This window comes from Nipponia nippon, unplaced genomic scaffold (genome assembly GCF_047370975.1).
Source record: "Nipponia nippon isolate SJK-2023a ecotype South Korea unplaced genomic scaffold, ASM4737097v1 scaffold_6, whole genome shotgun sequence".
NCBI lineage: Eukaryota > Metazoa > Chordata > Aves > Pelecaniformes > Threskiornithidae > Nipponia > Nipponia nippon.
This window is the reverse complement of record NW_028262380.1, coordinates 65,825,864-65,850,566: the sequence shown is the minus strand read 5'-3', so window position 1 is coordinate 65,850,566 and position 24,703 is coordinate 65,825,864. Positions and strand designations below refer to the sequence as shown.

The 24,703-nt window shown below is 40.9% G+C and overlaps 1 protein-coding gene across 5 annotated transcripts in view; it reads right to left on the bottom strand.

Annotated features, from left to right (window-relative positions):
* Nucleotides 1–1,066: 1,066 nt before the first annotated feature.
* WDFY3 (WD repeat and FYVE domain containing 3) overlaps nt 1,067–24,703 on the bottom strand; it is a 178,687-nt gene continuing 155,050 nt past the window's right edge. For all 5 annotated transcript variants that reach the window (XM_087736668.1, XM_087736672.1, XM_087736671.1 and 2 more), the window contains 21 exons: nt 23,861–24,009; nt 23,479–23,599; nt 23,020–23,105; nt 22,578–22,658; nt 21,992–22,046; nt 21,525–21,644; nt 20,599–20,716; nt 19,334–19,440; nt 17,398–17,551; nt 14,860–14,951; nt 14,313–14,525; nt 11,468–11,615; nt 10,270–10,424; nt 9,666–9,824; nt 8,049–8,228; nt 6,776–6,958; nt 5,807–5,903; nt 4,431–4,760; nt 3,228–3,339; nt 2,650–2,847; nt 1,067–1,774 (listed from right to left, as the gene is read on the bottom strand). In XM_087736668.1, the coding sequence (XP_087592794.1) occupies nt 1,654–1,774; nt 2,650–2,847; nt 3,228–3,339; nt 4,431–4,760; nt 5,807–5,903; nt 6,776–6,958; nt 8,049–8,228; nt 9,666–9,824; nt 10,270–10,424; nt 11,468–11,615; nt 14,313–14,525; nt 14,860–14,951; nt 17,398–17,551; nt 19,334–19,440; nt 20,599–20,716; nt 21,525–21,644; nt 21,992–22,046; nt 22,578–22,658; nt 23,020–23,105; nt 23,479–23,599; nt 23,861–24,009 (2,979 nt within the window). In that variant the 3' untranslated portion in view covers nt 1,067–1,653. The remainder of the gene's footprint in view (nt 1,775–2,649; nt 2,848–3,227; nt 3,340–4,430; nt 4,761–5,806; nt 5,904–6,775; nt 6,959–8,048; nt 8,229–9,665; nt 9,825–10,269; nt 10,425–11,467; nt 11,616–14,312; nt 14,526–14,859; nt 14,952–17,397; nt 17,552–19,333; nt 19,441–20,598; nt 20,717–21,524; nt 21,645–21,991; nt 22,047–22,577; nt 22,659–23,019; nt 23,106–23,478; nt 23,600–23,860; nt 24,010–24,703) is intronic.

Below are 24,703 nucleotides of genomic sequence, written 5' to 3'. Positions count from 1 at the left end.
GTGCCGATTTTAACCATTTGCTGTCCCGGGGCCAGAGTCTGCCCAAGTCATTCCAAGTGAAGGATAATCTCGTCATCTCGAGCGAAGACACTCACTGAAGAACTAGCAGAGCAAAAGCAGGGCCACCTGTCTTCTGTTGGTTTGGGTCCTATCCTTACCGCTATTTAAAAGAATTCATTGTGAATATACCTAGATCTAGATCAGTTTGTCACCCATTTACAAAATATATACACATACGTTAAAAAACAAAACCAAACCAAACACCAGCCTGCCCCCTGTCCCCCTCCGCCCCCTCCCCCCCCACCCCCCAAATCCCACTGGCAAGACCTCATTCTCATTCAGAAATTAAGTCCATGGGCCTATCTGATGCACATGTTCCAATCCCAGTGGATATCAGTGTCTCTACTTCATCCCATATGTAGTGCAAAATAAATGACAGAGTAGTAAAAAAATACTGCAATTAAATTCATATTTGAACTTAAAAACCATAATGGAAATCTACTGCTGTCCTCAAGTTGATGCCATGTGCTGAAACACGAAGATAGCTCTTAGAAGCATTTCTGACATGACTAATATCACCCTGTTTTAGAGCAATGCCTATTGTTCCAAAAGTTTTTTCTGCAAACAAGCTACAGGACAACAGCGGTTAAATTTTATGCACAAGGAATTAATTCTGTACCTATATGCAAGCCAATTGCTGTTGACTAAAGAATGTAAAAGCTGGTTCTTGCACTGCATGAATCAGCTGCTAATGAACATTAAGTAATTAACAAAACTGCAGCTCTGACATATGTATAAAAGAGGCCTTATTAAATATGAACAACACTGAGGTGGTAAACAGTTTGGTATAAAATGCAACACAAGTGTACAATTTAGTTCCTGGTTATCTTACAGCTAGAATAAAATACTCCAAGTCCTATTCTCAAAAATGTTTTCTTTTGAAAAAATCCATGTAATTCTATGAATAGCCTTACTTAAATTAAGATACTGTGGGCAACTGAAAGAACAAACATGCACAGACTGGATTTTTAACAGAAATACGCATAATGCCTTCGAATTTTCTGGGTTTTGTGTTTGTTTTTTTTTTTTTTTTTTAAAACATTCATATTTAAATTGATAGATGAGAGAAAGATGCCACACAAAGTATAGTGGTTAATCTGAAGTCCCATGTAACAGGCAGTTAAGTTCATATTTAGATAAAAAGGCCATTATACCTATTTACAATATACACAGTTGCTTGCGAAGGCGGCAGATTTACAACTATCTTCTAAAAAGCCTTCCCCTCCCCCTCCCCCCAATAAAGATGACTAGCTCTACAAAAACAAGACAAGAACGGGTGTTTAGGATAAGTGAGGATTTTTCTCAATCGCCACGTCAACACAGGTTTAGGGGTTGACAGTTCTATTGGATTTGTGGTTATTAATCATGTCTTCCTGGGCCTTGCTCTTCACTTAATTATGCCGTTAGCCTCATTTACCTTCTGTCAACACAAATCAATTCAATGATCCCTTTTTACTTTTAGTGCTTAAAACTCAGTATAAACTTAAGTGTAAACAGACAATATTCTAATCCCTTCCGGTCACTGCACAATACTCTCACTAGTTCTTGGAGTGACGGTGGGGCTGGATGGGGTGTCCGTTTGCCAGGACCCCATCAATTTCTGGGCCCCTCCTCTGAACCCCGCTCATGCTGCAGGTTGTAGAAGCAGTTCTGGCAGACTCTGACTGGTGATGAAATCTTCAGACGCTTGATTTCAGACTGAAACCTACTGCACCTGTAGAGGAAAACAAACACCACTGTGAACACAGGTCCTCTCCCAACCTGGCCATTTCCAGGTGTGGAAATTATCATCATGACTTCAAATACCAGAAAAGTGTCCAAATTTATTTTGACAAAGAAATGCAATGCAGCGTGGCAGAAGCAGAACTGTATGATCAGAAGCAGAACTTGCATGATCCCCACAGAATCAATGAAATGACTCTGTGTGAGAGGTAGCTTAAAAACAGCTGTTGTCACCAGTTTAGACTCAAAGTACAGCTACAGAGATGAAACTAGAAATACTGTCTCTGACCCAGTGGACCAGAAAAGAGACTCCCACCTCAGTTCCTGGCTAAGGGGAGCTCACATACATCCTGTGTGTCATACACTTTCCTGTCTGAAGCTGCATGCTACCGGCTCCTAAATCAGCATCCTTACAGTCCTGCACGCAGTTTACATTTTGACTGGGTTGCTTGTAGACTGACAAGAATAACTAGTTGCTGCAAAAGAAGTTAGTTTGTTTTTTGGGTTTTGGTGGGGTTTGGTGGTTTGTTTTGGGTTTTTTTTTTTTTTTTTTTTTTTTTTTTTCTTTGCTAAGTTCATTTGTCTAGAGTTTTTCCCAGATGGGCGACAGCGAGGTCTTCAAAGCTGCAAGCATATTTCATCCTCTCCTGATGATACCTGTCTTGCTAACTGGATTTATAAAGGGGCTGGTCTGTCTTTTCTAATTCCTCCCTGGAGATTTGAGAGTTTTGATGGTTTTTCTTCATCAGTTCTGTTTTGGTAGGGGAGACCTCAGTCTTTCAGCAGAGTTCCGTGGTATGCAACAGCTTTACCGAGCCTAAAATTCTGTATGGAAAAGAGGCCAAAGGAGACTGTTGGCTGGCTTACTTCTGGCAGAAGAGCTGTCCACAGTTCCTGCAATGGTGACGCCTTTCAGTGAGTGAAAAACGGACTGCGCAGCCCGAACAGCTGTCTCCCCCCTCGTCCTTCACCCAGTGATCAGCTGCGGATCGGCCAGGCTGATCGCTTACAGACCAGCTGAACACTCTGCCTCGACCATCCCCGATAAGAATTCTGCTGTGATCCCTGCAAGGAAAAAGCAAAAGCATTCCTGCAACAACTCTGGCACAGTAACACGCAAACACCGATGACCGATTTTACGTGTCAGAACATGTAATATGTTGAACTACTGGCATAGTAACTAATGCACAAATTAGCCTCGTCTGACTGAGAAATGGAGCTATAACAACCCTCTATGTAACATAATGCAGCTGAGTAAGTCTACTCATTTTAGTATGTTTTTTTTTTAATCTTAGTCCTTGAATGAGGCTGCCCTAAACAGAAGCACCACAAAACAGCATTATGCAAAGAACAATGGCTGGTTCGTACTGCAATGGCTGGTTCGTACTGCTTCCCACTGACAACACCAAAAAAATGTTTTAAGCAATCGCTTGCAAGCTACTCACTTAGAGATGCCGAGTGCAGTGATTTCTGCCGGATGTGCGTTGTCTTTGCGATCAAATGCTGTGTGCATAGTTAGTTTGCTTCTGAACACCAACTGACGCTCCCATCTGTATCCTAGAAATGAGTGGGAAGTAGGAGGGGAAAAAGCAAATTTGCTTGTTCTCATTGTTGTTCCCTCCTCCCCCAACATACCTATACGTGTGACTTTGTAGAAAGAAAAAAATCTCCCCCCCAAGATAACTCTCTGACTCAAGTTTCACTCAGGGAAAACACATTTTTCAACTGTTCTCCAATCTATGAAAGAAAGGAGAGAATACAAAACAAGGCACGGAGCCTCCAATTTCTCTTAAGTCCAGTTGGGAGCTGCAGAGAATGGTGACATACACAGGGAAGCCTTGTACCAAAGCCTGACAGGACTGGGATAGCTTCATTTTTTATTTTTTTATTTATTTTATTTTTAAAGTTAAGACTCAGATTTCCAACTGTCATTAATTTTCTTCATAAAAGCTCATATGATGCTGTATTTTGGGTATGTGACTAAAACAGTTTGATGACATACCAGTGTTTTGGCTGTTGTTCAGCAGTACTTGCAGAGTGTCAAAGTTTTCTCTTTTTCCTCACTCTGCTCTGCCCCCCACCCCCCATCAGGAGTTTGGAAGTGCACAATAAGTTGAGAGGGGACACAAGCTGGACAGCTGACTCAAACTGACCAAAGGGTTATTCCACACCATATAACATCATGCTCAGCAATAAAACTGAGATGAGCGGAGGGGTTTCTGGGGAAGGCAGTCATTTGCTCAGAGACTGGCTGGTCATCATTCTGCTTGCCGGAGGTGGTGAGTGATTGCCTTTGCATCACTTGTTTTGTCTTCCTCTTTCCTTTGTTTATTAGACTATCCTTATCTTGACTCCCAAGTTCCCTTGCTTTTGTTCTTTCTATTCTCCCCACCATCCCGCTGCAGGAGGTTGTGGTGGTGAGCGAGCAGCTTAGCTGCTGGCCACAGCAGCTGGTAAACTGACCACAGCTTCTCAGGAAAAGCTTGAACAACATGCAACCTTTGCACACAAATTTTTCTCTTCACTGCCCATTTTGGAATTTATCAGCCAACCCTGCTCAAAGCTGCATGGACAGAGAGAGACTGCCTTATGGGTCAGCGCTGCCGGCACATTTATCTAACAGAGGAAGTGTGCCCAATTTCTTTTACCTGGTTTAAGCTTGCTGTAGTGCCGTGCTTCAGCATAGCTGGGGTGCGGGTGGTTAACCTGAGCATGGGGATGCATTTTCGCTTGTCCCTCAGAATAATTCACAAAGATAAAGCCATCTTTCTCATCCAAGCTGAGCTGGTCTGACCAACGCCTGGAGTCATCAGAGCCGCTGTCTGCTGACCATGCTGCCGCTGCTCTGTTTGATGATGACCTAGGCCTGTGGCTGGTGCTGCTTGGTTGACTCTGGCTCTCCTGCAGTTTTGAGTCCTGGCCTACGCATGGATCATCTGCCTCGGAGTCACTGCTGTCCTCTTCGTGGGCTTCCTGCCCTGGATTCACCAAACAGGAGAGAAGATGTTGTTAGAAAGGCTGCTTATAGCCTGAGCTTTTTCCCTATTCTGCTGCTGCACTACCTACAACAGGTACCACCACAGCATGACTAGAGGGAAACTGCATGCAAGCATCTCAAAGCCTTTGCAGAGATTCAGCTCCCTGCCAGGAAGCACGCTATTTATCTTTTTTTGCACTGGTCTGTTAGAAAACAGCACTCCTTTGCTGAAGCTATTTCCTACAATAGTCTGCCTGAGGTAGGCTATGATAGACACACTGAGTAAAATTTTCAAAAAATGCTGAAGTTAGCAAAACCAAATCCTGCTGCCTTTCAGCAAAATTTACACAAGTAAGCACAGTCAGTGATGCTGGAACTCCGGTTCACTGAGAAACATGATGCAGATTTGTTAATAACAGGTTTTGTTAATAAAAAAAGCCACTGCTGAAGATATTTATATTCCTAGCGACACTGAAAAAAAAGAGGCGCATTTATGTAATAATTACTAATGAGTATCATGCAATCCAGATCATATCTTCAATATGAAGAGAGTAAGAGGAAGATGAGATGGCTAAAAGAAACACCTATCAAGCACAGACCAAAACCTTCCAACAGGGGAAAACGAAATGGCCAGCACTGCTTGTCTAAACAGCATGCTGTTCCATCAGTAGATTTTTTTTAACTCTGCTGTTATGCTGTAATGCCATTTCAAAATTTAAAAAAAAAAAAAATCTAGCTTTTGGATAATGGTAGCATCCATTGGGTTCACCGCTAGCAGAAGCAACCACATGCAGAAAAGTTCAATCTTCACAGAAAAAAAGCTATGATGGGCATGATTTTTTGTTACTCATAGCAGTATGCAACTACCATAAGCAAGGTGGTGAACAAAGAACTCAGACGCTCTATCTATTATGCCCACTGGATGTCTATTGTCTTTTGAGACAAAATCCCCATCGTCCGTTCTGCACTGTATAACCACAGGATTTTACCTACGTATAGCGAAGATCAGATAAAAGGCACATACAAAACACTTGTCAGAAGACATACCTATTTGTGCTTCCTGACAATCCTCTTGCATTTCCAGCATCTCCACAGGCTCTGGAGCTGGTGTTTCTGGTACTTGCAAAAACTCCATTCGCCAGAACTGGAGGGACAGGTGATAAGCAAAGTGACGCGTACTGAACTCTTAGCTTGCTTCTGAACTACTTCTAGAGTTAAGATGGCTTATTAGAACTGTGCATTTGCAGTGGCAGCATGAGAGGCATGTCACATGCTAAGCCCTGGTTTTGGGGGGGTAGATACCATAAGAGGACATCTGTGTTCATGCCTGAATCACAAGTGAACAAGTCTTGTGCTGTTATTTAACATCTTAGCTGTTCAAATAAAGAAATCTGCTCCACAGAGCCATTTGACCAGCAGACTCCGGTTAAGGCAGACCCAGGACTGCACATAGCAAAGTACTGAAAATCAGGTTAGACTTGCAGCGACCAGAGATGCCACTAAGTTCCTCTTTTCTAGGCAGCAAAATGAATTGTCTCAAGGTGTGTAGAACAAAAACGGTGAATGAAAACTACTCCAGGCATGAAAGCTGGTGACCAAAAAGTGACCAAAATAGAACAGGAAGGAAAATGTATGCTGCTGACTATTGCTAGTTACCACATCACAAGGGGTGCATCAAAAAGGAGAAAGAAAACTGAAAGACTGCATAAGAATGTCAGCTCACTGAAATCGAGTTTTCCATGAATCTTCAATGTCCATCTAACTTGTGGACAGGATACAGTGCACCACCCTGTGCAGAAATGGCACAGCTGGTTCCAGCACCAAAAGCAGTCTGCATCATCTACCCAGCCTGGACTCCCTCCTTCCTGCAGGACTAACTGTTCAGGTGGAGCACCCAAGTATAGCTGGACTGCTTTTGGTACCGGCCAAGACACTGTGTTGGATAGACATGACTTCTCTAACTACTACTACTAAGGCATAAACTTATTTTTCCAAGCAGTGATTCCTGGTACTTACCCGGACAACTCCATCTGAATGTCCCGTTACTATGACGTTCTGGGTATCCCACTCATTCATCTCTGACACAAAGCAACACATTATTTGCTGACTTCGGCCAGTGAAAGTGTTTACGCTTGCGGTAGGGCTGCCATTAATGCTCCATACATGGATGTAAGTGCCAGCACATGATACAATATCCCCCTGCAAAGACAAATAACACTTCCATATTTCAATACAAGTCTCAGGTTTTCTTCAGCAAAAATACAGGCCACGGTCATTTATAAGCCAAGTTCAACCATCAAGGCTGGCACGCTTCAGGAAGTTCTGTTCAAGCTGAGTTTGGCCACCTAAACAAGCCTTTAGGACGATATGCATTTTTTAAAAATTGTACATAGAAACCCAGATTTAGTAGCAACCTATTTGTTGTATTTACAGCATACGAGTAGGCCAATTCCTCCACTTCTCACAGCATAACAATCCAACAGTGTATTTTCAGTACTTTCCCTTCTCAGTTATCTAAGACTCTGCTAATGTCGAGTCTGCTCTTTTTCACAAACACATACCACCTGAAATTTCATTTGCTTCCGTATTGAGAAAACAGCAAGAGATGGTCCAAACCAGTGCAAAGGGTAAATGGGAGCTGCAGTCTAAAATACTGGCAACACTACAACCACCAGACTACTAGCAGCTAATAAACTGTGCCCCTCCTTGCATTACAGCCCCATTTTGTCTTGATTTCAACCACTACATCTGCTCCAGTTGCAACATGGCCCATCCAGCCTTGATGGGCCAGCTACATAAAGTTTCAACTCAGGCAAATTCTTTGATGTGCATGGGAGCTGGATAAATGGCAACCCATAACTTAGAGGACCACCAGGGAGACAAGCTTTGTTTCCGCTACAATTGTCACTGCAGCTTCATCCAAAGTATCTTCTGCTTCCTTTAAATTAAGCGTAAGAGAACAGAAGTCCACCAAGGTCACATATCAAAATCGTTTCTTAGCTCCTGTGGCAGGTTTGACAAACCACTTTGAACGCCACACTAGCTATACTGCTGCTAGCACTGTTAATAAGCCCTTCCTAGCTCAAGCCGCTTTGCATGGAATAAACCCACCTGTGTCTCTGGACAAAAGACGCAAATTATTCCCTAAGCCAGCTAATTAGTTTTCAGATGAGTTATACAAGTTTTGTCAAACTAACAGAAGAGCCTAGTTTGTTTTTCTTTGGTTTAACAATTTCTGACTCTTGCTACTGTTCCCACTGCACATTGGTGAATGGTATTTGGTTCTTACCGTTAATTCATTTATACAGAGTGCCGAAACTGGAGCCCTGTGACCTCGAAGCTGTGTTAGAAAAGAGAGTTTATTCAAATCCCAGATGATGCAGGTGCGATCCCGTGATCCACTCACAATTATGTGATAAGCTAGCGATGCTGTTAAGCATGTGACAGTGTCAGTATGACCCAGTAACGCCTGCAAAACAAAAGTCAGGAGGAACAAGCTGCAATCAGGAGAGAGCACAAAAATTACTACATTAAACCCACTTATCTGAAAAGATTCAGATAATGTAAACATGAATACCCTATCAGAAGATGCAACTGACTTACAAGTATTCAGTTGGCAACTATTTTCATAATTGAAAATGATACGAGTAATATTTTTTTCCATTTAAAAAGTACTCTCACAAAACCAAATTTCAAGGCTCTAATGTTATACAGCCTTCTACTGAAAAAAAAAACCCAAAATAAATTTCCAGCCCATTCTGCATCCTCCATCTGCATTAGTAGCCTATTTATAGGGTCAGGATGTGTTCCAGGCTGCACCTGAAATTACATTCTGAAAAGAGTAATTCTTTGTAAATATAAAATGGCTTCTATATAAACTTCTGTTGATGTTTGAAAAAAGATAAAAGAGACAAGAAAGAGTCAACCAAAAAGGCAACGTCAATTGGAAGGAGAAGAGAATTACAAGCATCTACTTGTATTAGACCCTGCTTTTACATTTTAGGCTTAACCTAACCATTAGAACAGGAGTCTGGAGTACTCAGTTACAAATCATTGGCTAAAGTACAGTAAATGGCCTTCAATATGCTGCCCTGAAATTCAAGATACAGTGTTTTATCTTGCACTGTTCTTAAGTAAAACACTTTGGAAAAAGTCCTGCTATTAAGATGTTAACAGGAACAGTAATAGTTAACAACCTAGCTGCCTAGAACAATGATACACAGCTTCTAGAATATTTTGAGGGAGTTGTGGGGGCAGTGGTTTGTTTTGTTTGTGGGTGAGTTTTGTGTTTGTTTGTTTGTTTGTTTGTTTTAAGTAAACACACAAGACTTACTTGCACCTAGCTGCAACTGACTTTAAAGCATGGGTGCTCGTTTGTTATATTAAAAGGTGATGTTTTGAACTAACAAAGGAAGAACAACTTAAGGTGATCCTGAACTCTGCTCCACAAACATCGCTGCCAGAAGGAGGAAAATTTTGTGCAGAAGTGTAATTTAAATATATCAACATTTGTGAAGAAAAAAGTAATTAAATTTAAAAAGGAAAATGAACCTTTAAGACAGTCCACTGCCCTCCCTGACACAGTTTTCAGATGCGGGTATTTTACATACAGCACTACAACAGAGCAGATGACTTCACAAAACACACCTGTATAATTTTGTTAACATCGCTACCAAATTCCCCATCTCTCCAAAAAGCTGCTGGTGATCAACTGTCCTTAAAAACAATGCAATTTTAAAGACACATTTTGCCCGCTTTCAATGCAGATCAGTACCTCGACTACTCAGTTCTCCAAAGGTCTGCTGGACTCATGGCTTCAAATCTTGCTATGTGAGCAATACCCCTTTCATAATTCCTTTGATCTTGTAACATAATTTACATAAAAGGCATCTTTATTGTATTTTACCTGTTTCAGTGTGAGGGCTTTAGCTTTTTCTTTGGAGATACCCATTTCCCACACACACACTGCTGTGCTTGTTCCTCCAGTGATAACTAGCTTGGGATTGGGGCAAATGGCACACAGTATCTGACCCCATTCTGACAAACATTCATAAACAATTACTGCCTAAAAATAAAGAAAACAAAGAACAATTACTTTCAGGATTAGGGTTTGGTAGGATAAAAATAAAAACCTGAGTGCCACCCTGCCCACTGGACCATTAAGTAACTAAGATATTGCTGCTACCCCTTAGGCAGTTTTTCCTCAACCAGAAGCAATTCCAGTCTCTGCCATAAGATGCCCCCCGAGAGAACACAAGAGATGAGCTTTAACTGCATAGATTTAATTCATTCATGTTTTGCAGACCTGGTAAAAAAATTATTATTAATTGGTTTATGCCATTCTGCCAGCGTTCTGATGAAGACCACCAGATAGGGAGCAATAAAATATATGCAGTACAAGATTATTTCATTCACATGTGAAATAAATTTCCATTGTTAGATTTTTTTCACTGTTGAATACTAATTGCTTTTGGTACATTCAGCACTGAAACAAATTTCAGATTACAAACCTTGTCCGACTCGTAGGTACCCAGTCTACAGCTGAGGTCTGCATAACCCCAAGCAAAAGTTTTATTCCATGTAGGTGGGATGAGAACCTTATTCTGTTCTACTGCCAGAATGCCTTTATCAGTACACACAATCTGTCCCACAGGCTCCTTGAGCTCTGAAAAAGAAGATGGGATTATGTTTTATTGCTAGCACAGACAAATACTACCTGATCCCTTTAAATACCTGATGCTCTGCAAAAGCAGGATCTCCATTATGTTATACAAATCTTTGTTTCAGCTGCAAGGATGGCAACTTTTGCTACATTCCTAACAAAGGCAGGCCTAAGCACCAGCAGCAGTGGCAAGAACACCCCGAGGATCACAGATGGTTCTGATCCCACCTGGGATGCTGCACAAGGTGTTCTTCCGACAAGATGTCTGTGGTCATTAAAAGTGATTGTACCATTTTCAGCACAAGTAAAAATAAGTTTTTGGTATCAATGCCAATATCTTGGCCAAGCGTTCCCACAGGCTACATTCCTGACTACAGCCCGTGGTGCCCCACCTGTTTTTCCCCAAGCTTTGCAAATATAGATTAGTGTGTTCTAGTTTCCTGTCTCAGAGTGTAGCCCTGCTATGTCCTGTATAATAGTACGTCCTTCTCTCTTTACAACAGGCAGGCACAGATTCATTTAAACAACTAGGAAAGAAATCACTGTATAGTATTTACCCGCCTCACAGACAATTAACTTTTCTTCAGTCCAATGTCAGATATGAAGTAAAAAACACCTTTTTTCGTCTCAGTACAGTTACCAACAACACCCTTTCCTGCCAAGATTTCTCAGTATTTGCTGGCACTGTGATAGAGTCCTCCTGCTACGAAAATCACAAAAATGGAGGCTATTGCAGGCCCAGAAGCAATGTACCCTGAATATTGTTTGTTAAATGAAAACTTTGAAGAGGTGCTTTGGCCCAATTTTTCCCCTCTATTTTAAAAAAGTTATATTAAACCGGTACAGATCTGGTGCTTCCCAAGTATACTTTAAGGTAGCTGAGAACATAATCTTACAGCATTAGGATATTTCAAATTTGTCTTTATCACAAAAGGACAGGCATTAAGAACATTAGACTAAGCGAAACATGGAAAAGGATGATCTTGCTGAAACTCTGAATGCTCTGGCAAAGAAACAGGAATAATTACCATGGGTTTACAGTTTACCTTTCACTGGGGCAAGAGATGGCCGCAGGTTGTCCAGATGATGGAAAAAAATCTTGTCACTCGTGGAACCAGGGGGCACAGAGGTTCCCACAGCCTCTCCATTCAGTCGGCTTCTAACACGCTTCGGTGGGTGTGGTTTTTTAAAGAGCTGAAATTCATCAAGATACTTATCATCATCAATACTTATCATCAAAAATTACATGTTTACAAGAGCATAAGCTTAAAAAGATCATCAGTACGTCCAATTTACCTTCTAAAAATTCTGCAGGTCAGCAAATGTTACTTAACTGTTCTCAGTATTGACTAATGACTTATGGCAATCATTTCATAAGACTTCAACAAATAATACGAAATCCAACAAGGATATAATGAGCAAAGTATTTTTAAAGCTACCTCCAGTTGCAAAAGCAGTTGAAGTAAAGCAAGCAAAAATCCCAAAGTTGATGCATATGCGGTATTAAATTCTAACCTAGGACAAACTGAAAGCTAATTTTTGGCTTTGAAACAAACTGTGTCCCACAAACAGCAGCTCACACGCTTGGAGGCGGCCAGGCTACCAACGAACAGAGCAACAGCATGGGTGGGCATGTAATTGGACTACATATGAAAATCATGCACAAGAAATGCATCTTAGCACCTGATTATCTTCTGCCTAGCTTTTCATTACGAGGGATTGAATTTCCATTTTACTGCTTCAGTGACCATACCTGGTATCTCAGACAGTGTTAAACAAGTTGATCATCGCTTCTAATAAGCCATGATCATCAATGACACGCACTAACATTTATCACGTGATAAATTCATAATAAACATCTTGGATGGTAGATGCTATGTATTATAATATGTAAATGACAAATATAAACATTGAGTGATATTTTGTAAGACTTTGATTACTCTTTTGCAGAGAGGGTATTACAGCACTGAAAGGACAACTGAAATTCCAAGCCTGAAAGTTATTTTCCTCACAGCCCTTCGAAACGTGTTTGTTACCTGTTTGCCTACCCAAAGCAGAGGGAACATGCATAAGCCTGAGGTAGCTGAGCTATGAGCATGCACACACATTTCTACTTCTCGCACCTACACTCTGGGTATGAAGGGTAACAACAGGCCTACGTGCCACAGCTCTCCCTGAACTACAGTATGCCTCCCATCTGGCTGGGCTATGAGAAGATGGAGAGAGAAGGCACATCATACAGTGTTCACATGGACAACTGATCTCAAAAAACACCAGTTCCAGCAAGAAAAAAAAAAGTAACCCCCCCCTTTCTCCTTTGAGCAACCATTCCTCTTGCTTATTCATTCTGCTCTGCCCCTTCAGGCTGGGGCATCTTGGGACCCTCGCAGAGTCTGTGAGAGCCCTCTTCCAAATGCAGCACCAGCTCTGGAATGTTCTGCAGCACAACTTTTTAAAATGGGAAGCAGAAATACCAGGGGCATTACTGGTAGAAGAGATGAGATAAAGAAGATGTAGTCCTCACGTTGCACCTCCATGCAGCAAAGGGTAAAAAAGTGCACAGCAGCCACGTCACTGAGGTGGCCTTCCCCAAATCCCCTCTGGAAAGTCACAGAGGGTCATAGCAAAGCTCTACAGTTACATAAAAATGTGCTCCAAGAGCACTCACCACCAAAAATGACGTAAGGAAGTTTCCCAAGTTTATTACAGTCTGCCTATTTCCTCTAGCAAAGCGTCACCCAGTTTCTGGTAGATCTCATCATAGGTTTGTACCTAACAGGCATTTGAAGATGCAGGCAGACGTCCGGACTCAGCTGCAGTGCTCTCCCATTGCCCTGCTTTCAGCCCCAGTCCTTATCTGTTGATCTGGCTTTAGCTGGGCCACGTCTGATTATCATCACAAGCCAGTAACTGATTATTACTTAAGAGGAGAAAACCCCACAGCCACTACATATCTAGATTACTGAGAGAGAGCGAGGAAGGAAAAGGAGAAAAGCAGCCACAGAGGACAGATGAGCAGTTCTTAGCCTTCCTTCCAAGCAATGAGAGACAGACAGCTGTCAGCGGGTGCCCACAGGAAATACCCTGTGGCCATCCTGAACATTACATCTTGCTGTAGTCTAGAGTTCCCAGTGAACTGCTGAAGGTATCTGTGGTTTCCACCAGATGTAGGATTGGAAATCTCGTCACCAACGAGATTTAAAAATTTCACCGGACAGCAAAAAAATGCTAAAGAAATGCCTAATTTAAAAAACAAACAAACAAACAAACAAACAAACAAACAAACAAACTCTTAAAGAGAACACAAACTTTAAAGCTGCACCAAAAACGTGTCTATATAGCTCCTTAACTATAGCTGTCCTACACAAGTCAATCTTCTTAATTTAAATTTTGAGGTTCTTTTTCAACAGATTCTTCAAATAAAAGACGTGGCCAACCCCTGCAGAATGCCAAGAGACTGGTGTAAAGAAAAAAAAAAAAAAGGGAGCATAAGTTATTATAGAAATTATTTTTACAGGACAACTTAAAATACCTAAATAGTAGGCATTACTTTGAAGTTGCACTTTCACTGCTCCCCTCTGACTTTGCAGCTGGAACATACTTATTTTTTTGATGCTGATTTTTAGTTGAACCATATTGCATTTCACCTTTATTTTAAGAGTGCAAAGGCGGGGGGGGGGGGGGGGAAGATATTTCTCATCTCACAAGCAAAGCCCAAAGTTGATCTTTGTAGCATTTATGATGGAAATGTAAATGATTTCACATCACTGGAAGAATATTTACGGAAAAACATTCCCAGGAAGTTTCACTCCTAAAACACTTTCCCATTCCATATTAATACATTTCAATTCGAGTGTCATCTGGCAAATAAGAATTCTACGAAGGGTATACCTGCTTTGGTATCTGTCCAAAGTTATTGATGAATCCTATGGTAGCTGTCTCTTTTAATGGATCATTGATGTTATATATGTCCACTTGCCCCTCATAGAAGAGATGGTGAAAGACATTTACAGCTTCTACTGCAGCAGGACCTTGCTGTTTATAGCCAAAGATCAAGTCAATCCACTCATGCAGATGCGCACTCACAAAGTCACATTCCAGAGCCTGAAATTCAAATGGCATGCATTAAAACAAGCCGTATCGGTCACCAGTCGAGTCTACTACGCCTGCCACAAAGAAAAACACAGAACGTATTTTGACATATTCTTGTTACGTTTTGATAAAGCTTTTCATTGAAGCAAGTCTTGCCTCAACATACGCCCTAGCCAAAAAGGAAGGGGAGGAAACACCAGTTCTACAGACCTTTGCAACAAAGAGCCATCAACCCAGAACTCATGGACTGGCTAATAGCTGTGACTGCATGAATGGAGCTTAGATTAATATGCAGCGGAAAGTCCCATCTGATGTCTTCTATTGCCATTATTAAAATGCAAATTACCTCCCGATGAACTCTGATAAATTCACGAGGATCTCCTTTCGCCCACGGCGGGAGTATTACATCGCCAAGTTTAGTGCCATTTTGTTTGCAACCTATTAAAAAAAAAAAAATTTGGAGAGAAGCACTGAAACTGCACTGCAACTGCAACAGTGAAAAAAAATTACAAAAAAAAAAAATTCTTCAACACCTTTTCTTTATAAAGCAAGCTGTTTCAGTCTTTTCTTTAAAATACTGTGCCGTTTTTAAATGTCAGGCAATAAAACATGAAAAATTCTGCCTCAGTTGTTCATGTAAGATTGCTCGCAGGAGGAAGAATTGAAATATTCCTTGCTAAGACTTTTGATGATGATGATAGTGTTTCAGCATAGGCTCTTCAAAACAAACATGACCCTTCTAGCTAAAGGTGTTCATTAAATTACTCCTCCTCAGTCTTCACAACTTCATGATGTACAGTCTGAACTCAAAAACGTTTATGTTTCCCCATTAAGTGCTCTTGGAACATGATTATTTTGTCTTTATTTTTCTATTTAAGTAAATTTCTGCTTTTCTTTCCCTCTCATGGGAAAGACCCACTGCAGTGCATGAAAGCTAATGAAAACAACAGCCAGTAAAATAGCCTTCTGCAATCATTGCACAACCAGAATCTCGTTCTGTCAGTTTAGCCCACACCTAAGCGGCCAGCCCTGCTACCAGGAACTGCTGCCATAGCAGCTGTCCGTTTTGCACCCAGAGGAATCAGCATAGCAAGGTTCATTTTCTTATCTCTTTTCGACTTCCTTGTTCTTATTCTATGAGGAAAACTGGAATAAATGTGCTAGCCCCAATTTAAGAGAGGATGTAATTTCCTGTATTTGGCATCTGTTTAGTATGTATATAGCAATGGCATGTCAACTGAGTATATTTTGAAGAAAATATATCCCAGTATGAGACAGTGTAACAGCAAACTACTGAGAAGCCTTGGTGGAACAGTATTTCATCCCAGGATTTATTTTCTTCACAATACAAACATTCTGTATCAAGGAATGGAATTATTGTTTTACCCATGAGAATGGCTACACATCACAGGGGTGCAGGCTAAATATTCATTTCCTAACAGTGAAGAGCTAACCGGTATCCTCCACAAGCTTCACACCCAAGGACACTGGTGATTCCCCTGGGCACGGTTTGGCCACATATATTCATCTGGGTGCTGGACAGCCCCCTTCCCACTCTGAACATCAAATGGTGGCATGTTGCGATCACCAAAAATATATGTTAAGACTTCCCAGTTATATTCTTGTTTTATCGCTTGTTGCCAAGAGACAGTTCCATGCTGCCTATTAGCTCAGAGGAACACCAAAAAAATTCCAAGTTCATAAGGGTACACAAGTACTAAGCACATTGCTCCAACAGAAACATTGCTTGCATCATCAGACTTTGAATCTTCCTTTGTTTTTATCTGGGGGGAAGGGGAGTAGGATTGCTACGCATTAAGACAATCAAAAGTATCACACAGTGTTTGACAGTTGTTCATAACAAAACCTTTTCTACCCTTGTTCCAAATGCTCAGTAAAGAATTTCTAGGACTCTGATGGTCACGGTCCAGAATTATCAAATGTGGAGCTAAGTCGACAAGACTTCAACACCTTTCCAGTAATGGCCATACCCTTCTGCATGAAATATACTTGGGAGAGGTCTTGCGGGGTGTTCTTTTGGTTTTGCTTTTGTTTTTGTAAGGTTGTGCTTGCAAACCTTAGGTTCACAGCACAGAGCTCAGAAGGTAAGTGCTTAATGCCAGTGTTATGTATGTGACACACATACAAAGGAACACGCATCTCCTCTGGCCAATAGGTGTGAAATTTGACTCCTGTTGAATAATCACTCTCATGAAAGCTAACTGTAACAGTTCAACAAAACCTTTAGGAATACTTTAACAGGAAGTTCTAAAAGTGAAGACTGTCAAACAGATTTTGCAAAGCTTAAAAAAAGATGCAAAAAAGATGGGGAACAACATCATGGAGTAGCAAGTTACATGAAGAAAAACGCAAACCAGAGTAACTCCAAGTAAAACATGATTATCTGTGTGTTTTTAACTGGTAAAAAAAACCCCCAAAATCAACTAAAACACACCTATCCAAACAAAAATCCTTTTTGGGTGTTTCAGTGTCTTGTTCAGCAATTCTCAGAACCACCTTTGCATTAACTGCTTAAAATGAACACTCATTGCTTGAGAAAATACCTTAAGTCCGATAAACCTGAAAAAATAAATCTGAGGTATCACAGAGGAAATAAGAATTCCTGCTACACTCTTCCTGATGAAACGATGAGTTCTGAATCATTCAGAATTTCAAATATAATACTGAATAAACATGTAGTATCAGGAAATACCAGAAGTAGCCCTGCTTATGCTTTCATGTCAGAATGTGCAAGTCATCTATCATTTTCTCATGCAGTTAAACAGACCTTTTTCTGCCCGTATTATGACATACTTTTCTCATGTCGGACTGTCTGGCACTGCTCTCGCACCCGTAGCAATGCTATCAAGCTCTTTCTGCCTACCTAGGTCAAAATTGTTAGAATTGAGCAGGAACTCGGGGAGGTAGAAGAACTCTGGGATGAGCTCCTTCACGTCTGCCATGTTGTGCTTTGACGCTGAATACCAAGCCTCCCGTACGCTGTGAAACATTCGGTCAGCCAGGTCAAAGTGACCGCCCTGCGGGATAGAGCGAGAAGCATGTCAGCATCACGGTATCTCTCAGCACATCAGATTTTGCCAAGAAGGCATATCAGAACATCCTCTGCCTAATAAAGACACTACAGAATGTAGCATGTTACTTCCTCTAACACCACAGATTTAAACAGCTGCACATGGAGACCAGTGACGAGTGGCGTTCCTCAGGGATCGGTACTGGGACTGGCGCTGTTTAACATCTTTGTCGGCAATATGGACAGTGGGATTGAGTGCACCCTCATCAAGTTTGACAATGACACCAAGCTGAGTGGTGGGGTCGACACGCTGGAGGGAAGGGATGCCATCCAGAGGGACCTCGACAGGCTGGAGAGGTGGGCCCATGGGAACCTCATCAAGTTTAACAAGGCTAAGTGCAAGGTCCTGCACACGGGTCGGGGCAATCCCAAGCATAAATACAGGCTGGGCGGAGAATAGAGAGCAGCCCTGAGGAGAAGGACTTGGGGGTGCTGGTTGATGAGAAGCTCAACATGACCCGGCAATGTGCGCTTGCAGCCCAGAAAGCCAACTGCATCCTGGGATACATCAAAAGAAGCAGGGCCAACAGGTCGAGGGAGGTGATTCTGCCCCCTGCTCTGCTCTCATGAGGCCCCACCTGGAGTACTGCGTTCAGCTCTGGGGCCCCCAACATAAGAAGGACATAGACCTGTTGGAGGGAGTCCAGAGGAGGGCCGTGAGGATGATCAGAGAGGGTGGAGCACCTCCTATGAGGACAGGCTGAGAGAGTTGGGCTTGTTCAGCCTAAAGAAGAGAAGGCTGCGGGGAGACCTTATAGCAGCCTTCCAGTACCTGAAAGGGGCCTACAAGAAGGCTGGAGAGGGACTTTTTACAAGGGCACATAGTGATAGGACAAGGGGTAATGGCTTTAAACTGAAAGAGAGTAGACTTAGATTAGATATCACGAAGAAATTCTTCACTGTGAGGGTGGTGAGGCACTGGAACAGGTTGCACAGAGAGCTGGTAGATGTCCCATTCCTGGAAGTGTTCAAGGCCAGGCTGGACAGGGCTTTGAGCAACCTGGTCTAGTGGAAGGTGTCCCTGCCCATGGCAGAGGGTTTGGAAGTAGATGATCTTTAAGGTCCCTTCCAATGCAAACCATTCTATGATTCTATGATTACTTTTTGGTACACAATAACAGTAAACATAAAGCACTGAGACAGAGATATACAGAGTTTTAAGGGCATCATCTAGCCCTATTTCAAAGTTCAGTCTCTTCCAGAGGGATACAAATCTTTTTGCCTGATGGCTTCTATCTAGGAAAATATTTGACATGTAGTGTTACAAACCCCATTACCCATCAGACTGGCAGACAATTCCGGGCTCTGCAAATGTTTGTTTGTTTTAACACTCAGTACTAAAACGGCTCTTTGGACAGACATATGGATTTAAAGTAACAATCTCTCAACACCTCCAGCACAGAACTAAACAACTGGCATATGATTCTTTCAACAACAGACAAATAAAGCATGATAAGCAAAGTATTTTTCACAATAAAACTTGCTTTGTTTTTTGTCTGCTGATATTTTGTTCTGCATATGTTCAGAAAAATGTTCAAACTACAAGGAAAAAAAAAAATGTTAATTCCACTACATCTTTTACAAAGAAACATCAAAAACCTCCCAGGCAATAACAACTCTGCGGAAAATATTTCTTCTACCATATTTGGTGAAAACAAAGCTGACTGATCACTTAGGTCTCAAATGTACAGCAGGAAAGAAACACAAAGTGAGGTGATGTAATTTTTACCTGTAACCGTAAGAAAATCTGAGTAAAAGGCTCCATCCGGACAAGATAGGAAGCCACTATCATGGCTGATGAATAGTGTGTCCCATAGTGATAAGCTGGAGTTTCCCCTGGAGAAGATTAAAAATCATAAACATAGAACAAATAAAGCAGTTAGGTGACAGAATCAGTACGAACTGAAAAAAAAATTAATTAGTGATGCATTTTAATTACTCTGTGACCTTGGACACATTTAAAATTGGAATTTGTAAGTTTCTTTCTCAAGAATTCGAAAGCTTTATGTTTTCTCACAGCCACCACTTGATTTTTGGCTGCAGTCCAGTAGCCCTAATTCAATGGGCTTCTGCAGAGTAATAGTGAATGGTTAGTCATTTTTTACTTTAACTAATTGAAACGTTGCAGCACAGCTATGGTGATTGCTGCTGAAGAGACTTTTTTTTTTTTTTTGTCTTATTGGATACTGTGGAATTAAAGAGCAGAAATACGTCTCAGAATTGTTGGCTGCAGATTACGTACAGCTTTTACTTTCTTAATTTCCTGGCAAAAAGTCTGCATAAATACACTTAGAACGTACGGATTCATTTCTAGAAATGAACGTCTTTGCCACCTGCTGTTGTTTGATACAGAACAGCACCGCAGTAGTTAAACAGGCTTGTGTCTTCAGTAAAAGCACACAAGAAGAAATGTATGATAATAGCTCCCTTGCCAAACACACAAGTTTTATTTTCATTGTATAAGGAAGCTGTTAAAAATCAAGAATATATAACTTAATTGCATCTCATTCTGAGTTGGTTGTTTTTTGTTTTTTTTTAGCTAAGAAAATGCTATTTCCTTAGCAAAAAAAAGACGAGAAATGAAAAAGCTAGAGTACTGCTAATGCAGAAGCATTCACTTTCCTTTATACAAAATATTTTCTTGCAGCAGCACTCAAACTGTATTAGCAGAGACAGCTGGTTGTGTGCTTCATGTGCTTGCCCATTCTAGCCATTAGACAATGTTAAACTGTTCTGAATGTGCAACTGTTTTGTCTTTATTTTTACATATAAACAAAAGCTGTCATTCAGATTTAAAACAAAAAACACAGCAAGAAAACCAGCGCCCCTTTGGTCTAATTTAGTATTTGTTGGAGAGTCACTAAAAATGACGGTAGAGTTCTGCATATCCACATCCAAACCTCTTGACACATAATATAAAAATCCATAACTCCCTCCCATCATGTGACAAGCACGTGTCCCTCTGCTCTTCCTGCAGGATGTGTCATTACTTACCATTGGGATCTTCCCAGTCTTTGTATCGCTTCTTGTACTGGGCTAACCTGTCTTCTGTTTGAGCTCCCATGGGCTTGGCCAGGTTTCTGAATGTCTTGGGATTTGTAAGATCCAGTTCCTTTAAAAAATAAAACAGACACCAATTTCATTTAAAAAAAACCACAACAAACAAACAAAACAAAAAACCCCAAACAAACCCTTTCAACACTGCTGATTACCATATTTAACACCACATACCTCCTAAGGCTGTCATCTTTGTTTTCTAAACACACAGTAGGTGCAATGTTGGATATGTTTAAAACAGTCCTTCAGTTTGATCTAAGAGAGTCAGTGTTTTTTTATTTTAAGTTGCATCTGGCCTCTGAATAATTTTAGCCCTGCTCCCCTCATCCTGTTCCCCAGTTCCTCCTAATTCTGTTCTTGAATACCCGACATATGCCATAACAATATTTTATGTTATGGTCTGGCTGGTAACAATGGCTGCCCACAAAAGCATTAATAGGATGTTTCATCTTTTTCAAAAGCAAATTCTTCGCCATGGTGCCAGATTTCATAGTAGCCCCTACCACAGTCTTCTGGACAAGCATGCTTTCTCTGTGGGCATAACATTCTTCAGGATATTCAGTAGAAAGCTAATGCAGAGACTTACAGGAACTGCTGCAATACAGAGAAGCAACTGCCTTAGAACAAGCTATGTATCCCGGCCCTCACCTGTGGACAGTCCAATAATATCTGTAAATTCAGCTCAGGCAAGGACCTGCCCCTATGGGACAGCCAAGAATCTCTAATATCCTACCCACTGATAAGTGGGAGGAACATTACAAAATAGACAAAATCAAACAACTGGTGATAAAAATAAGCCTTGGTTTTACCAACCTCCAACATATAAAAGATTACTGACAAGGCCGACAAGATATTTTATTTACCTCTGAGTCATAGTCTGCGAGGATCCAGGGAAAGACAGGGTACTGCATGAGATCATTATAGGATCTGCCCGCCAGAGTGTTTAAGTGCATCAGGTACTGGAAGTTACTGATTTCTCCTCTCTTAAGGAAGACAGATAACAGCACTGTAAGGTGTTCACTTTACAACACTCAAATGTCTACGCTGCCAGACTGTCAAAGTGTCCAGCTCTCCCCAAACACAAAAAACTTACTTCAATACTACAATGCTCACCCTACTTATACTACAGTCCCTCCCCTTGCATTTTCAATGGTAGAACCATTTCCTATTTGATGATATCATGAAATACTACAAACTAAAATGCTTTCTATAGTAATATATTCCACCTGTTCAAATAACAGGATGCAACTTACGTGCACCGATTGATTATCTATCACTACAAAATATGGAATTTAATAAAAAAAAAAACCAACAAAATTGTCATACTTACTTCCCATCTTTGAGTAACAGATTTTTCTCCCACTAAAGTGCTAAGCAGGCCAGACCTAATGGGAAGAAGGAAGTGCATTTTCTGACTTAGCAGTAAGAGCTGGGTTACATCTTCACAAGACAACCCAAAGTTTTAGATTAAAACTTGTAAATTGTAACAATTAGAAAAATGGGGCTTTGTTCCTTTTTACTTTAGCTGTGCCTTTTTTATTTCTAAACACAGACTGTTAAAATTATGCACATTAATTATGCAATTCAGTGCAAGTACAAATGTATCTAACAGGCTATTGATGGGGAAAATATCTTTAACGACTTGGACAAATCTAATGTCTCTGGCACTCCAATTCCTTTCACAACATACCTGTATATCAGTAGCATATATTAATTAGTAAGAAGGTATACCAATGCTGCCAGTGATATTTGTACATTTAAAATAACTGTAGCACAACATCACTAGTTATTTATTTCGGTAATGCCCAATTTTAAATTGAGGTTGCAGTACTCTCCAGTGAATCCTGACCTTAATGCAAGCATCATTTATTTGAAACTGATGAGCTATAGAGCTTGTGAGGAACAGAATCACCTACCCTTGCTCTACGCTGGTGTTTGGTCTCTGCCCAGACACCGACTCCGAACTGTCAGTTAGAGATGGCACCACAGCCAAAAACCTGCATCAGCAGTTAAAAGGAGATTAAGATTAGTGTTCCTGTCCTCGGTATGTCTTCTCCTTAGAAACAGAATGCATATAGTACAGTTACAGACTTTGTTTTGAGCAGCTACGTAACATCATCAACAAAACTGGCATGACCTTTTTCTCACTGAATGCATACCACAAGTTTCGAATGCAGGCATCAGCGCTTCCTAGCGGTTCTTTTGTGCAGCACTAAATTGCTATCAGGTTACCCACTGCCTAACACCCATCACTCTTGCAATCTGCTTCTGGATGTTAGGTCACTGTAGGCTCAAATATGGCTCAACACAAACATTTGCAAATATTCAGATTAAATGTTCTAACTTATTTTACAATACCTTTGATAAACTTTGTTTCTAACCCCTTTTTGGAAAGCTAGAAGATAGTTTCGTCCGTCTCCTGAGAAAACTTCAATCGCAATTGGCTGAAAACAAAGAGGACAAACCCGTGTCAACACTAACACATTTGCTCATCACCTCTGAAGGTCAGGTGCAGACCAGTTTAGTCATACTGTACTATATCTGACGCCAAATTATGGTGAAGAAGACTTTGCTTAGTGCAGCCAGATGTTTTATTTTTGAACACTAAAATTCACTGATACACCCAATAAACTAAACCATGGTAAGCCAAATGTTCAAACAAGGATGCCCAACTGAAGCACTTCAATTTCAACACAGTGAAGAGCTTCACCTTCCAAATAGTGATCAGTTATGTATTTATTTTACTTTTTAAAAATGACAACATTGTAAAAAAATTCCAAAGGGGCTCCTCAATGCAAATTACACTATGCAAGTTACCTGCAAAAGGTATCTCCTTTTATGTACTTCCTTGATATCTTCATATGCAAAAATGCTGCATGTTCTTTTGAGTTGACTTGGACCTTGCCTTGCTCCCCTAGGTATGATTGGCTCATGCATCCTGTAAATGAGCATAAATAGGCAAGAGAGAAGTGTTTAAAAAGAAGATAAATTAAAAGAATTATTCTCTTAATTCATATGGGAGTCCAGTTATAGAAGCAGCTGATTTTCACAATATACCATACTACATCGAACAAGAGGAAACTGCTCCTGAGGTCTTTCTGAATCTGACATTATTTTGGAGTTGACTCCTCAAAAATCTCATTAAATACTCCTTGTTCAGCTATTAAAGATTGAGGAAACTCTCTATTAATCTACTCACTTTGGAGGCAATGTCTCAATATCCCGTATTTCTCTGGTGACTGTCATGGTAAATCCATCAATGACATAGAAATGCTCTTTCCCAAAGAGAAGCAGCCCTTCACTGGTGTCAAGGCCCTGAACCCGAGCACAGCGGTACATATGCTGAATCTGTAATGAAAAGCAGACACTCAGCAAAAGCAGGTTAACAGGCTCAGGCTCAGACCATTGCTTCATTAGAACAAGCCCCAGACACCACTTTATCACTTGTAGATACAGCAAAAATTCTGCTATTTTCCCCCTGAATCAGAGATATACACAACGCCTGCAATTAGCAACTGGGGAAGGAGTTTAATAAAGCCTCCTCTGTATGAGATAGACTTCTATATTTACCAACTTATCCACTTGCACCAAATATTCTTGACATATTTTAGAACCTGTAGCCCACTTGACTATGATCACAAATGTATTTACTGGTATACTTCAGATGGACAAAGTCTGAAGTACCAAATACGCAGCACTGTTCTTGGGGATAAAATACTAGCTATCAAGATTTTTCATTCTAATGAAGGGAACAATTAATCATAGACAGTCTGCCAAGTGCAGTATTTATATTTTCAACGTATATTTTCTGTCTGGACTCATTAAGCTCAGGATAATAATCCAAGCATGGGACAGCTCACAGGTTTCATTTCAGGACAGGTTCTTTTTTCCCTAGCAGGCAGAAGGAAAGAAAATGAATGCTTCCAGTACAGGGTTTTCAGCTCAGGATCTCTGAACCAGAGCACACATCTGGTTTCAAGGAAGAAGCTGACGAAATATTAAGCAAATTCAGCTGTAGATCAGGGAAGGTATTTGGGACATT